Source organism: Penicillium mononematosum, assembly GCF_028829835.1.
Source record: "Penicillium mononematosum strain IBT 11891 chromosome Unknown utg000005l:1.0-9366267.0:1.0-9372171.0, whole genome shotgun sequence".
Taxonomy (NCBI): Eukaryota; Fungi; Ascomycota; class Eurotiomycetes; order Eurotiales; family Aspergillaceae; genus Penicillium; species Penicillium mononematosum.
This window is the reverse complement of record NW_026643275.1, coordinates 3,203,187-3,216,911: the sequence shown is the minus strand read 5'-3', so window position 1 is coordinate 3,216,911 and position 13,725 is coordinate 3,203,187. Positions and strand designations below refer to the sequence as shown.

Below are 13,725 nucleotides of genomic sequence, written 5' to 3'. Positions count from 1 at the left end.
TCGTGGGAGAAGGCAGGGCCAACAAAGCCCTACGAATCAAAAAAATTTACACTTTCATAGCTGTGTCGGCCCCAAGATACCGGGAACGAGCTTTGTCTCGATATTTCTCCTTGTTCTTACAATTGGCGAGCATGATGTGTCTGGTCGCGCAGCGTCACTTCTCCCATTGTGTATCTGACGCTTAAACGCACCAAATTCCATACCATTTCAAATTTCAACAGACCGGTCAATCGATCCGCTTCTTCGTGCGTCTGTCTTTCGTCTTTTGTTTAAGAAGAAATTGCATTTCCTTGCTCTGGCTACAATATACCATGGCATGATTGTTTTGCGAACCTAAATTACTCCCATGGCAGCAACAATGTAGAGACAGACCTCGGACGTAACATTTTATAATTAGCTATAGCTCTAGCACCCATAGACCCTGTGCCGGCTGGTTCGGCCTGATTCCCCAGGTTGTGATGTGGATCCTCCCCATACTGTCAACCACAACAACAACCTTTGGACGTATGAACAATAGAGAGCGCTCTTTTTTAGACTATTGAAGCATATATCAGTGCTCTATGCTCCATATTATTCCAGTGTGAAATCCCACGTATTATCCTACCTTCAGTATTCCCATGAAAAAAATATATATTCCAACATAAATCCAATCCGAACTCCACTCTAACCGAAGTATATATTTCCAAGTATCTAAAAGCAAACCAGGTATCCTAATCCCCCCAACACCAACATCCCATCATGAATCTTACAACATTTCCTTGTGAATCGATTGTCTATGCGCTTTCAAGTTCTCCCGTCGACTCGAAGCATGCTTACACCAGGGACACTTGAAAGCCCGAGGATTGAGATGCTGAGTCTGGATGTGCCGCTTGAGCACTCCTTTGCGCGAGAAGAGGCGATCATATTGACAGCCCTTCCATTCGCATTTGAAATTTCCGTAATTCTCGGTCTCCCTAGACGACATGTGTTCAGCATGCGTATAATAATGATAGCTTGAGAAGAGAACAAAATACACACTTTCTTTTGGTTGTACGGCCACGAGAAAGACACGGCATTTTCGTCTGGCTAGGCTCCGTCTTTGCCTCAACCGATTCTGACTGAAGCGTCTCTTTTATTATAGGCGTTGAGACTGGTAGATCATCCCATGGACTTGGGCATCTGACGTCGTAGAGGCTTGCTGGGGAAAGTACGGTGGCAGTTGCCTGGGTTGGAACGGATCTTGGGCTGTGGTTGCTGATGGACCGCTTAATGGTGCTTGGGTCTAGGTACGACGGCGAAGGAATAGGAGATAGCATTGTCCCAAGGGCAACCGGCGTAGAAGGGAACTGTGCGGAGGGAAGCTGGTTGGAGGGAAACTGTTGCTGATAGTTGTATGAAGGAGGCCGAGCGGTGGGCGTCCTCATGGTGGTCGATGGATCAGGCGACGGGGACATGAAAAGAGTCTCGGGCTGTTTGAGATACTCGGTTCTCCAATTCTCCAACTCGCCATCAGACCATGGAAACGAGGACTCCGGGATAATCGAGTTGCGTGTTGACCACGCCATCATGTGTACGATCGCCGACCTGGATGTAGAGAGTGGGCGTTGAGAAGGTAGAGACTAGTCATATGAATGATGAAGGGGTGGTTAGAAGAATATTTCTTTGAGCCGATGAAGGGCCGAGTATTTATAAAACATGAGTCAATGTGGTTTAGGGCACAGGGCTGGTCAACTTCACTAAAAGCCGCACTTGGGGAGACTGCACATCACTAATGGAGGAAGATGGACAAGAAGAAAATAGAAAAAAGGAAGACGGGCGGAATCAAACTTGGGGAGACTGACGCAACTACTCGGACCCCAAATTTGTTCTGGAAAACTCGTCTTACATTCTAGAAAGCAGGGGTTTTGCTCTCTGCATCAAGTCCATGCTGATACTAAATGGAGACAAGCTCGATTCGAATCCCAGCGGGATCATGACTCGTTGCCCTTTTAGAGGACTGAGCGTAAGAACCTGGTCTCCCAGGCCTTGGCTGCAGGGGACTCCTCATTTGTGTCTTCGATTTCTCAGTCTTTTGTTTGGAGAAGTGGAAAGTTTCCAACACAGAAGGATCATTATCATTTGGAAGTATGATACTGCAGCAGGCTGCGAGCCAATATCAGTACAGCACTGCCACTAAAAGCAGTTGAAAATGAGGGGCAAGTAGTGATCGACATGTATGATAGACCTTGGTTGGGTTGTTACTAATTCCTATGCGGTATAAGGTGTGTTCCCCTTGGGGATTATAAAATTAGAGAGCGGCTGAAGTATTCATGCACTATTCCCAATTCCATGGACTTGGGATGCACTCGGGCGTAGGAGCCGCTTCCTGTCCAATATGAACTTGTTCTGCTTGCCTGCCACGTCATGTCTGAAGGATGCAGATCATTATCCAAGCCAGTCTCAAGGGACAGGAGAGATCGGCATATTCTCCTTGGTAACGTACTTTCTTTCCTCTTTTTTATTATTATTAACGGTTATTTCTTTTATCCTTAGCTTTTTAATCACGCAGCTATTCTCTGATAATGGCAATGGTAGATGAACTCAAAAAAGCCTCACTACGTGAACCATCTATGTGGTTGGATATGGATGTGACAAGGATCAGGCTTGCATTGCATCAAACGGGTCTAGCACCTGGGGGCCGTTGGGAATATTACAACATTAGAATTTTATTACTATGCATGTGCTCTAATTGGTGTAGACATGCATGACGAGGCAAAAAAGATCCGATGTGATACCGGAGACTCTCGACTGTCAAGTTAGGGTTCCGGGTACTTCGCAGGACGCTGTTGATTTCCGGACCCGACGATCTCGAATGTATCTCGAAATATCGAAATTCTTAACTATCACACAAATCGTGCATAAGCGCCGAGTGTGACTGCATGTGACGAGAACTCATTGGTCAGCTCGTATATGCACCACCATGGGGCGCAGTTTAGCTGCATGAGCTGAGGGTCCTATTATTACCACTATAATAATGATTTATTATTATTCTGTTTTCCCGCCCGATACAAATAAAGCACAAACCTCTGGTATCATTGAATATCAACACTAAACTCCGATCTACCATAATCCAGACTCAACAAGATTCCCGTGACTCCAGGCCTACTGCATACCCAAGTTTCCCATCAGACCCGCTGACAATGAACTCTCCCTAAGTGCTCGGTCATATTGTCCCGTCGGCAGAAGAGCTTCCCGCACACGGGGCAGTCAAATGAGTGCGGAGCGACATGCTGTGTTTCTATATGGCGCATGAGAACGCCCTTGCGAGAGAACATGCCGCGGTATTTACAGTCTTTCCAGTTGCATATGTATGTGCCGTAAAGTTTGCTAGAATTACAATGGTATGTTAGCGTGGCGATGATATACTAGCTTGACAGTAGAGGGATGACTTACTCGTGTTTCGGTCTACGTGCTCGACCCCTGCCACCGATGGTCTGGACTTCAGGTTTACTGACACTTGATTGGGGGAACTCCTGCATAGAGGGAGAGGATCGTCCCGATCCTGACGGCGTAGTACATGCAGTACTGTATCCAGAGCTGATATACCCCATAGTGGATGGCTCACTAGGTGTATTATTCTCGCTCGAGGGATGGTGTGCCATATTGTGATTGGCAGAATTGAAGGTGCCATGAGCCGAGGAGAAAGGCATGGGGTAGCTAGGATGAACTGGAGATGAGGAGTGTTGCATGAGAGTATTGTACAGAAGATGGTTCTCAGAGAATGTCGATGGCTCTGCCGTCAGGGAGGGAGGGTGCTGGTGAGCAGCATAACCATAGGGAAGGTAGAGATCCCTAGAACTCTCGTCTTGACCAGGTGTACCAGAAGCGTTCAAGGGGACGCGGTATGGAGGCCCTGCCATCGTGATATAAAAACAGTGACTAGAAATTTGGACAAGTAAACAGATACTACGGAAACGGAGTAATGTATAGAGTCCAGCTGGGGGTCTGTGTTTCCTGGAAGGGTCTAAGAGATTTGTTTATATACCCAAGACTCGGCATTGATCTATGATGTGCGGTGAGGGTTTAACGAGTTCATGCGTGGGATGGTCTTTTGCACCTTATTCCAAGCCACAATGTTCGGCGGGTGAATTGATGGCATTCGCCCACTGGCCATATACAGATCGAGGAAAGTGGGCAGTGTAGTAATCGAGTTTCAGTCTTCTGTAATAGGCTCCAGTCCTGCAGGCACCTGGGCATATAAACTGGATGATGTAATAGAGGTCAGGTGCCCAGGTGGGCTGTACTGGGGGGAATAAGAGAGGCAATCGGAATGGGTAGGTGGCCAGTCGGTCATTAGGTGGGCTGCGGACTACCTAGGTCGATCACTGGTTTCCCAAATGGGCTATCTCACTGGAATGTCCTCGGAGGATGCCGAAGGGATTGAAGGAACACAGCCTAAACCTACAATAGGAGGATATTGAGCCACGGAGACTCACATGAGTAGCATGTAAGCTGAGGTCCAAACCTTAGAAGGTGCTGTGCAGCATTATATGTCTAACTCCTGATATTTCCATGCACTAGCGTGTTTCATGGTGTTTCCTATTCCATATTGAACGTCCATGCCAATCTGCTTTCGCCACACCCATCCAGTATCCAATACCCACTATCCACCAACCGAGCGGTCGATCACCCGAAACTCCCGGGCAACGACTGGATTAACCCGATGGGTTTGCCCAATTCTCCTCCAATGTGTCCGTTTGGTGTGAGGCATGAAAATACACCGACTTTCTCATAATCTAGCTGTTTCAATCTCCTTTGTCCCTGTGACCTTGGCGCTGGTAACCCTGTCAATCACCTGATCATGCGGACCATACTCTGTGCCCCTAGTGTCTGGACCGCTCTGCATCAGATTCAGGCTCCAGGGCTCTTTTTTTATATTACTCATAGTAAATTAGTGCCCAGGTGGGTACGATCTGCATGAGAACTGCAGATCCCAAAGCCTCTTTCAATGCCAACATAAAACTACCAGGAGTGGCTTACGGAATGGGCCACGCCAACGTGCACAGCGAAAAGAGAGCTAAATTCCAGAGTCTACAGTTGGTAATCGGCGAAAGAAGCTATGTGGTTTCACAAGAGCTATAATGAAATAGAACCAGCAAAGCATGCTATCGCACGTGGCGCCGCTCCGACGAGAACGATGTTGAACTGATGAATGAGAGATACAAGGGACTAGGAGATCATAATGACTGGGATAAAATTCAATGCTAGAATACAAACTAAACGAGGATCCCAACCCTTTCAAGTTCCACCGGAAATTCTGTCGATCCATTTAGTCCCTTTCGAGTAGTTGTCCTTTCTCATGATCATGACTGCATTGTCACTATCGGTGAACAAGGTGGTAGGACGATAAGAGGGTACAGAGGATATACTATGAAGATAGAGAGTACTACCACCTCATTACCCAAGCGGAACTTCTTGGCCTTTAAGGCCTCTAGAGCTTTGTCTCTATTTGCTGTGTGCTGTGTCTTCGAAAACTGCAGCGAAATAAGAGTCTCCGGATTGTACCTCCGCTTGCAGACCAAGTGTATAGCCACATCTGCTAGCTCTTGGCGAAGCTCGCAGTTTTTGACTTCCACCTTTCCAGCTTCTCGAATTGCAGCATCGAAAGCAATGTACTCGTTGGAGGTGCTGCTTCTTGCGACAACCTCTTCCCTACGTGCGTTCCAGCTGATTGGTGCTCCTGCATAGAAAAAGACGAATGCTTCGGTGCCTTCGCCATCTTCGCAATCTTGATATGATGCATCAACATAACCAGCAACAGTTCGGTTGGGACAGTATGGCTCTCTTTCGATGTCGTAATTCGTACTTCTTGGCCAATTGAAAGATAGGATCTGGGAGAACGGTTTCCAAGGTTATGTGGGTCTCGCTAGACCGAAATCCGATCCACACTTGTTAAGGAGCCATATGGATGAGCCTGACATCTGACGAATATCACAACAAGAAAGGAACAAGACTGAGATAAGGCAGAGATTTTCAAGATCCGTGATGGGCCACATGAATGGCTTGTCTATTTAGTCGCAGCCTTCTACGAAAGGCCCCCAGTGCACTCCGCTGGTCTAAGGTGTAGGGCTGGGCCTTCGTGCTCCTAATAAACTTCGATAAACGAACAGTCTGTTGTGTCGTACCACGGGGTAAATCGACCCGATAGGTCGTAGCGTCAGAGTGGCCGTGGGAGACGGTATAGGGATCAGCAGCACCATATGCTGGGGCGCGCGGCATCGACGGTCGTCTAAGCGCATTAGCATCGTCGGCGTCGGCCGAGCCGGCTGGATGCGGTCAAAGTTGATAGTCTCCTCAAAGACGATTCCGGGGAGGGTGTGCACACGGGAGACCGCAACATAGTGCAGGCCCGAAGAGTGAGCCCGCTCGTTAATATTGAGGACCGCCCCAAGCATAGTAATCGGCAAAGACAGGGATAAATGGTATGCCGTGCGCCCATATAACGACTGGTTTACCTTGCGGCCACCGATCAGGGTATACCTCGCCGTCAGAATTGAAGTCTGCAGGCCACTTGACATGGTGATTCCTGGCCACGACGAGGTTCTGTCCTACGACGAGGAAGGCGAGGGCGTCTGAGAGGCAGTTGTCTGCGGCCGGAGTCACTAGCCATCCGTTTTCATCGAACTCAATTTTGTCATAATACGGTAACTTGTGCTTGTCAGAGTATGCCATCAATTCCATCTGGGTTTTGTCCACAGTAATCCCCTGAGCCTTATGGACAGTGATTGCATAGGAAAGGACCAGGGGAAACTGGGTCCTGGCACACTGTTGGGTGCCCGCAAGGAACGCGTGTCACGAGGAGAATCGGCACGGCGTGCGAGGCATCTGGCCGAATACGTAAGCCAATAAAGGTGTCGAACCGAACAAATATCGCTAAGGCGGAGTGGAGGGCGGAATTGCGACAATGGTCTATAGTGCTGGATGGCTATATCAAATCCTCAACAGTCCCGAAGGAACTGTTGACGTAGTTGGAGTGGGCCTGCTAGGCTGGATGTGGTCGAAATTGCAAGTCTCCTGAAAGAGAATACCCGTGAGCGTCCACACCCGGGACACTAGAACATAATGTCGAAGCCCCTTTACTCACTATATAATTATAGGGATTCAAGTGAACATAGGTGTTCTCAGCACGATTCGCCGCGGAAAACACAAAGGGACAGCCCCGACAACATACAGTGTCGCAGGGCTTGTGCAACTTGTTACAGTGCTTGCAGTTTTTGCCATCTTACGTCTCTGCATAGCACTGCACGACGAAGGGCTAAAGCGTGGCCGGATAGCCCCAGTCCACTCACGCACCGAGACACGCATCCGAGAAGTACCACGGCTTCAGCTTTGTCTGAAGCCAATGCTCACTCTTGCAACTTCGAGCTTCCTCTGAAAAGCGTTCGGGCCCAGCGAATCGAGAGGGCGCCCCTGCGGATCCATCTCTCCAACTGCAAGACGCGTTTGGGGGAAGCTTGATACACTTGCTAGTAGCCCAGCTCGTAAGAGTGCCCAGTTGATCGACACCGCAGTCTCTGCCCGATTTGTCTGATGGTGTGTAGCCTCGACCAGGCTCATCGTAATATCAGGAGATCCGAAGACCCCTCATGGCAGAGATCTCTGCTAGGATACCGCGAAGGAAGGATCAATATGGGTTACACGTGGATGTGCTTGTTCCTCTCGCTGATGGAGGTGGTGTTGGTGCATTCCGGACCTGTTTATTTGTTTTCGTGAAATGACCCAACTACTGAAAGTGTCATAATGGCCTCCAGTACAAACAGTCCGCAGCAGCGTATGGCACGGGCACGGGTCGGCAGCCTACCTAGCACGCGCTTGGGTAGGTAAGTCGGAAACCCCCGTGGGAGGAACCCACTGCTCTATCATTACAACAGAGCCGGTCTTCGAAGAAGAGCCGACTAACTCTTTGCCGGACCCAACAGCAGGTCGCCTAGTGGTAACGTACACATGTGTACCACGGACAATGCGATCAATGTCAAGAAAGCGAATGCACTTGGCCCAGGGGCCATTGTTCTGCAAGCAGCCTGTGAAGGATCTACTACCCTCGAATGTGACAACCTCGATCCCCACGCTTCATTGACAATCGCCACCTGCGTCATGGCAGTGGACTTCTTGTCCGGTCAACCACGTCCCCACTTCCTAATTGTTCACTGCCAGCCTTGGCCTGACGAGGTCGTACGAACCGTCTGTATGGCAGTTTCTCGACAACCGCAGCCATCAGCCATTGGTCTAGGGCCGCAGAGAACAACAGGATTGCACGTCTCTTCCTGGTCCCGACTTTACCATTGAGGTTGATCCGTAAGGGGTCGGGACTGGTGCATAAGACGGGCCAGGGGCAGCTGGAAGTACTCAACGATGTCGAAAGCAGGCATCACTAATATTGAATAATGAGAGGTGAAGCGTACAAGTTCCAAACAGCACAGAATCTTATTTCAGTGAGCCAGAGGGACATGGCGGACTTGATTGCGGTTCACACGGGGCCTTTATCCGGCGAATGAGGTTCCGTAGACCTGCTGCTGTAGGTATTCCACGTCTTCAGACTCGCCCTGTCACCAGCGGCACTCGCCGATGACCCGATCCTTCGCAAGTAGGGATTCCTCGAATCCCCCAGGCACGCCTGTTTGCTGAGTGTCCGGCATTGCAGATTCTTCGTTGGTCTGGTCTTCCAAAATTGAGACTCCAAAGCAGCATGCTGGACTCGGGGAAATTGCACGCCTGTAGTGACTATGGAAGCTGAATAGCAGGGTCCGGGACTTATACATGATCAGCTTCAACCTGAAGCTTTTGCATAAGTTTGAAGACCAGGGGTTGGATTGCTGGTTCGGGCGTTGACGACCAGCAATATCACAGCTTCCTGGTTTTGATAGTTATTGCAGTACCGATTAAATGTATACACCAGTGAGTTTGATACTCACACGGACATCGATATGTGGTCTCTTCGGATCACTGAAAAAGAGGCCAATCAGGTCGATCCTAATGCACTGCTCCAGACCAATCCATTCGCCCAGTTGCCGGTTCGAAGGGCACATGTATCTGCGGCTCCTGTGCAAGGAATACTGCCAATCAACTTTAGCGTCGATTGGGTTCCTGTCTTTGTCCACCCCGAGTTTGCGTGTTCCCTCTATTCTAAATTTAGACTCCACAATGAAGGATCTCAAAGCTTGGAACACCCAGGGACCCATGGCTGTGACTGATTAGGAAAACAAGATCGAAGAGAAAACCGATATAAGGGGTAACAAACCTTGAAACGTGTGAAAAGGTGGGATAAGAGTAAGAGCCTAGCCGGAGGAATGCTGCACTGCGACTTATTAGGCACGTTAATCAAAAAGGAATATGAGGGACCTCGCGAACCTTGATGAAGTGAGACAATACGTAGACCTCGGGAAGGCTGAAAGGTGAAAGATCGCATGAACATTGGTGTGTGTCGGGTGCGAAAGGCAAAAAATGATAAGAGAGGTTAAGGAAAGAAAGAGAGGAGTTAACAAGAGAAAATGATTGTGATCCTCGTGAATCGATCGAAGATGTGGTGGATATCACTTGAAGGTACTGAACGATTCCCTCCGATGAAAATGGTCGTACATGAAATGTGTATTATGGTCGAGGCATCATCCAGAACAGTCCGGCGGTATAAAGGACAGGCTTTTATAGTAAACACAGCCTGAGTCAATCGGCCACGACTGGCAAGTGTGATGAAGAGTGATCAATGTGAGGCTGCCTGGCCGTACATTAGCACCAGGCCCATAAGTCCTCCATGTGAACCCGGCCAGGAGTTGGGTTGTGCAACGGCCAAGAGTAGAACTCCTTGATTCGTTTCTTCTCAATCTCCGGGTTCTGTCGGAATCACGAACTCGTGCTTCCGTACCACAAAGCGGCTGTTCTGTTGTTCTGCCATTTCCTCGCGCTGCGTGTGTGTAGTCAGTCATACAAGCACCCGTTGATGGATACGAGGATGATAGAGTTGGCTTCCAGGATGTCCTATATATACTGCGTGGACAAGGGAGTATATAGTTGAACTATAAGTGTCAAGTTATTGTCAGTTTCATCAAAATGGTAGAGGGAAATTTCTTTGCGGACGTACCATGGGTATACTTCAATAAAACATAGTATAAGCGAAGAATGATAGAAGAACGAAATAGGAGTGAGGAAAGAGTCTAAAAGGGAAATATGAATGAGAAGTGAAAGAGGAGGCCAGGCTACTGTGAAGGAGAAAAGAAAGAGAAGCGAGAGAAATATACACTGGTAGCGAGGCATAACAGAAACGTGCCTGCTGACGACCTGAAATAGGCAGCCCTCGAGTATCGGAGGAGGATACTCATGGGCTGAGCATGCTGCCCAGGGATGGGGAGGAGAAGGAAGAGGAAGAGAAGGGGAGACCACTTTATATAGGAGCAACGTTCTATAGGACCAAGGCACAAACAGGCTTTAAGAAGACATCAGTTTGCCGTGGGAGGGGAAGAGATTGCGTAAGAATGTATTGAATAGTCTACTTACTTTTGATTGAGTTTACAATTTATAGAGCATTTCCGTGCTCTAAGTCCAAATTGGGCTATCTCTATATACCGTGTCCTCACGGTTGCCTATCCCAGTAGAACACCCGGTCATGTGGTCCTAGGACAAAGCTCAACCGCTAGAAAGAGAGACATGACAATCTGAACGCTACCAGCCCGAGAATGACTTGATCTAGTGTCATATAGCATTTCTAGTAAGTTTGGCGTCCTTCAAATCCTATGTCTGGCGTAAAACAAACTATAGGAGGGCTACTAGATGCTCATAGGCTAGTATGCTATGGTATGGCATGTGTCGTTTCCATGAGTGAAATTTCTGACATGTCAACATGTACTTATACAGTTTAGCTTCGGGACAAATGGAGCTTGACAAAGAAGATATGCAGGGATCAAACTTGACATGAGAATTCTATGCATTTCTGTATGATTAGCTTTATTTAATATACACAAAGGCTCAACATGCATCATGATTGATATGACCCAAGTGAAGAGTGTTTGGCGCTGCAAAGGCCAAATCCGATTTTAAACAATATGCATTAACTTTTAAGATAAATATGTGCTAAGTAACAATTATGGACGGAGAGGAGAAATTAGTAAAAGGGTATCTGGAGAAGAGAGACTAGGCCTCAGTTTCAGGTTTCGAGTTAGCCTTTCGCTGAGAGTCGATAAGCTCCTGACGGGCACGTTCTTGCTCAGCAAGACCCGTCTTCTGGACGGTGTGATGGCGCGTCAGCTCACGACGGCGGATGAACAAAGCGAGAACAAAGCCAAGGCAAGCCGTAGCGGTGTAGAAGATCCACATGCGGTTCAGGGCATGTGTGTAGGCACCGAGGACGACGTCACGCTGGGAGGGAGTAAGGCTCTCGATGAGGGACTTGGAGGAGCCGCCAAAGGAAGAAGAAACAGCCGCAGCGGTTTTAGAGCCTAGGGCGGCAATGAGCTTGGCTGATTGTTGACCCATGATGTTTTGGTAAATGACAGTGCCCAGAACGACGGACATCGAAGTGGAAAGTTGACGGACAAAGCCGAAAGTAGCTGTTGCCGTGGCCATGTCGGCGGGACGAATGTTGGCCTGGAAAGCGACCAAAGGTGCCTGGAAGTTCGGGCCAATACCAAGACCAGCGATTAACTGGTAGATGATGATACGGGGCCATGAAGCGTAGACCTTCAGATCGATGAAAAGACCGAATCCAAGGGCCATCAAGGTCATACCGCCAATAATCATCTCGCGGAAGCGGCCAGTCTTCTTCATAACGGCACCCGTGATCATGGAGCCGACTGCAAGAGACAGTACCAGAGGCAAGACATACACACCACTCAGGATGGGGGATGCCTGCAGGACTGTTTGGAAGTAAAGCGGCAGATAGTAGGTAGCGGCGATGAAGGTGAACCCGTGGCAGAAACAAACAAGCAGAATGAGAATGTTATACCACTCGTTGAAGAGCCGTGGAGGAATGATTGGGAACTTAGCAACCTTCCATTCCAGGAACATTGCCAGAGCCCAAGTGAAGACTCCGAAGACAATCAGGCAGATGACAGTTGGTGAGTCCCAGGGGTAATTGACACCTCCGAACTCCAGCCCGAAGAGGAACATCAGCGTTCCACCGATGATTAAGAATGTTCCTGTCCAATCAATGCAGCGCATACCAGCCCAGAATGGAGTCTTGGGCGACTCAATGTGAAGGAAGAGAATAAGGATAACAAGCGAGACACCTCCAACAGGAAGGTTGAGATAGAAACACCAGCGCCAAGTCACATTCGTAGTGAAAGCTCCACCTATAACAGGGCCAAGAGCACCTGCGACGGCCCATGTTGCACCGAAAAGACCATAGTACATTGGACGATCTCTGTATAGAAGTTAGCCTCATTCCATCCCAGAAAGATGTCATCATACCTCAAGCTGAAGAGATCCGAAACACTGATATTAGCCAGGATAAGGATACCACCACCACCAACACCCTGAACCGCTCGACCTGCGATAATTGTGGTCATGTTATGCGCCAAGGCACAGATCAGACTGCCAACGAGGAAGACAACATTTGCCAAGACAATGATAGACTTTCTTCCCCAGATGTCACTGATCTTGCCCCACAGAGGGATACAGGCGGCATTCGCCAGAAGATATGACGATGCGATCCATGAGAAACCGCTCTCAGAGGCACCAAACTGGGCGGCAATAGTGGGGAGGGCGGTGGAAATAATAGTCTGCAAGAAATATATTAATGAAAGCCGAATCAAGGGGTGGAAATAAACGTACCATATCCAAAGCCGCCAAGAACAGCGCCAACTGCAATGCGACATCAAATTAGCTTTCTGTACTTCCCGACCTGTTCCCCGCGCGTCGGAGAGTTTCCTTACACATAGCGCTGTCATCACAACGATGATCTTGTTCTTGCTCATCTTTGCTGCCTGTGAGGGTGCCTGGTCTAGAGGCGCACCCTCCGTTGTCTCTTCCGGCACATTCTCCGCATCGTTGGGCTGGGCTGCCTCGTTTTCCTGTTCGGGAGTGTCGAGGGTCTTTTCCACATTCGCTTGATCGATCTCAGTATTACTGCTCGCGGTGTCTGGTTGCTGGCGCTCGCTCGTCATGATGGGTTGGGGGAAATAGAAAGGGAGAAAAGCTTTCTAGGAAGAAACGGAGTTAAGGTCCGTTCCGTCCAAGCTAAGAAATGTTTGCCGATCGGAAATTTCTTTTCGCTATAATAGTGGGATCAACATGATACATATATTCCAAGTCAGCAGATCGGATCTCGTATATTCGGGGTTTAGAATAATTGGGAGGTCCACGGCTGTTAAATTGTATCAGCCCTGGTGGATCGTCATCGGTGTCGGCGTCGGATAAGCACCGATCCCGAGCTTGTTTTTATTGGCGAGAGATGCAGTTTTATGAATAACTAAACTACCTACATGTAGGTATATCTAAGAGAAAATATATGACACCTGCAAACAAAGTATGAAAAAAGAAAAAGGATCAAGTGAAGCTAAAAATTCAGCTAACATGTAGAAATTCTCCAAACTGACCCAGCTGGAAAAGATGACAGATTTGAGACCTGAATCATTGGATATTGACGGTTACTATTTTTGCTAGGAGTAATAGCGTTAGGACATATTGTTGTCTAAGTCTACGGAGTTGACGAAGCACGATCTCTGGCTTTAGTAAGAGTGAAAGTAAGAGTGACACGAGGGCACGAGTAGCTATCAGCCG

General features: G+C 48.5%; 5 protein-coding genes across 5 annotated transcripts; 1 reads left to right on the top strand and 4 right to left on the bottom strand.

The window, feature by feature from the left end:
• Nucleotides 1-745: 745 nt before the first annotated feature.
• Nucleotides 746-1,547, bottom strand: N7519_009327 (uncharacterized protein; the record flags this gene model as incomplete). Its single annotated transcript, XM_057296100.1, has 2 exons — nucleotides 746-953; nucleotides 1,018-1,547. 2 exons carry the CDS (start codon nucleotides 1,545-1,547, stop codon nucleotides 746-748), a joined length of 738 nt encoding a protein of 245 aa, XP_057143982.1.
• A 1,596-nt stretch (nucleotides 1,548-3,143) lies between these two features.
• On the bottom strand, nucleotides 3,144-3,878 carry N7519_009326 (uncharacterized protein; the record flags this gene model as incomplete). The annotated part of the gene is made up of 2 exons (XM_057296099.1): nucleotides 3,144-3,345; nucleotides 3,412-3,878. 2 exons carry the CDS (start codon nucleotides 3,876-3,878, stop codon nucleotides 3,144-3,146), a joined length of 669 nt encoding a protein of 222 aa, XP_057143981.1.
• Nucleotides 3,879-6,074: 2,196 nt separating this feature from the next.
• On the bottom strand, nucleotides 6,075-6,536 carry N7519_009325 (uncharacterized protein; the record flags this gene model as incomplete). The annotated part of the gene is made up of 1 exon (XM_057296098.1): nucleotides 6,075-6,536. One exon carries the CDS (start codon nucleotides 6,534-6,536, stop codon nucleotides 6,075-6,077), a length of 462 nt encoding a protein of 153 aa, XP_057143980.1.
• Nucleotides 6,537-7,758: 1,222 nt separating this feature from the next.
• N7519_009324 (uncharacterized protein) lies at nucleotides 7,759-8,304 on the top strand (the record flags this gene model as incomplete). Its single annotated transcript, XM_057296097.1, has 2 exons — nucleotides 7,759-7,838; nucleotides 7,938-8,304. The coding sequence occupies 2 exons, from the start codon at nucleotides 7,759-7,761 to the stop codon at nucleotides 8,302-8,304; spliced, it is 447 nt and encodes a 148-aa protein (XP_057143979.1).
• A 2,835-nt stretch (nucleotides 8,305-11,139) lies between these two features.
• On the bottom strand, nucleotides 11,140-13,109 carry N7519_009323 (MDR family MFS transporter; the record flags this gene model as incomplete). Its single annotated transcript, XM_057296096.1, has 4 exons — nucleotides 11,140-12,367; nucleotides 12,415-12,725; nucleotides 12,778-12,807; nucleotides 12,879-13,109. The coding sequence occupies 4 exons, from the start codon at nucleotides 13,107-13,109 to the stop codon at nucleotides 11,140-11,142; spliced, it is 1,800 nt and encodes a 599-aa protein (XP_057143978.1).
• Between the last annotated feature and the right edge of the window lie 616 nt (nucleotides 13,110-13,725).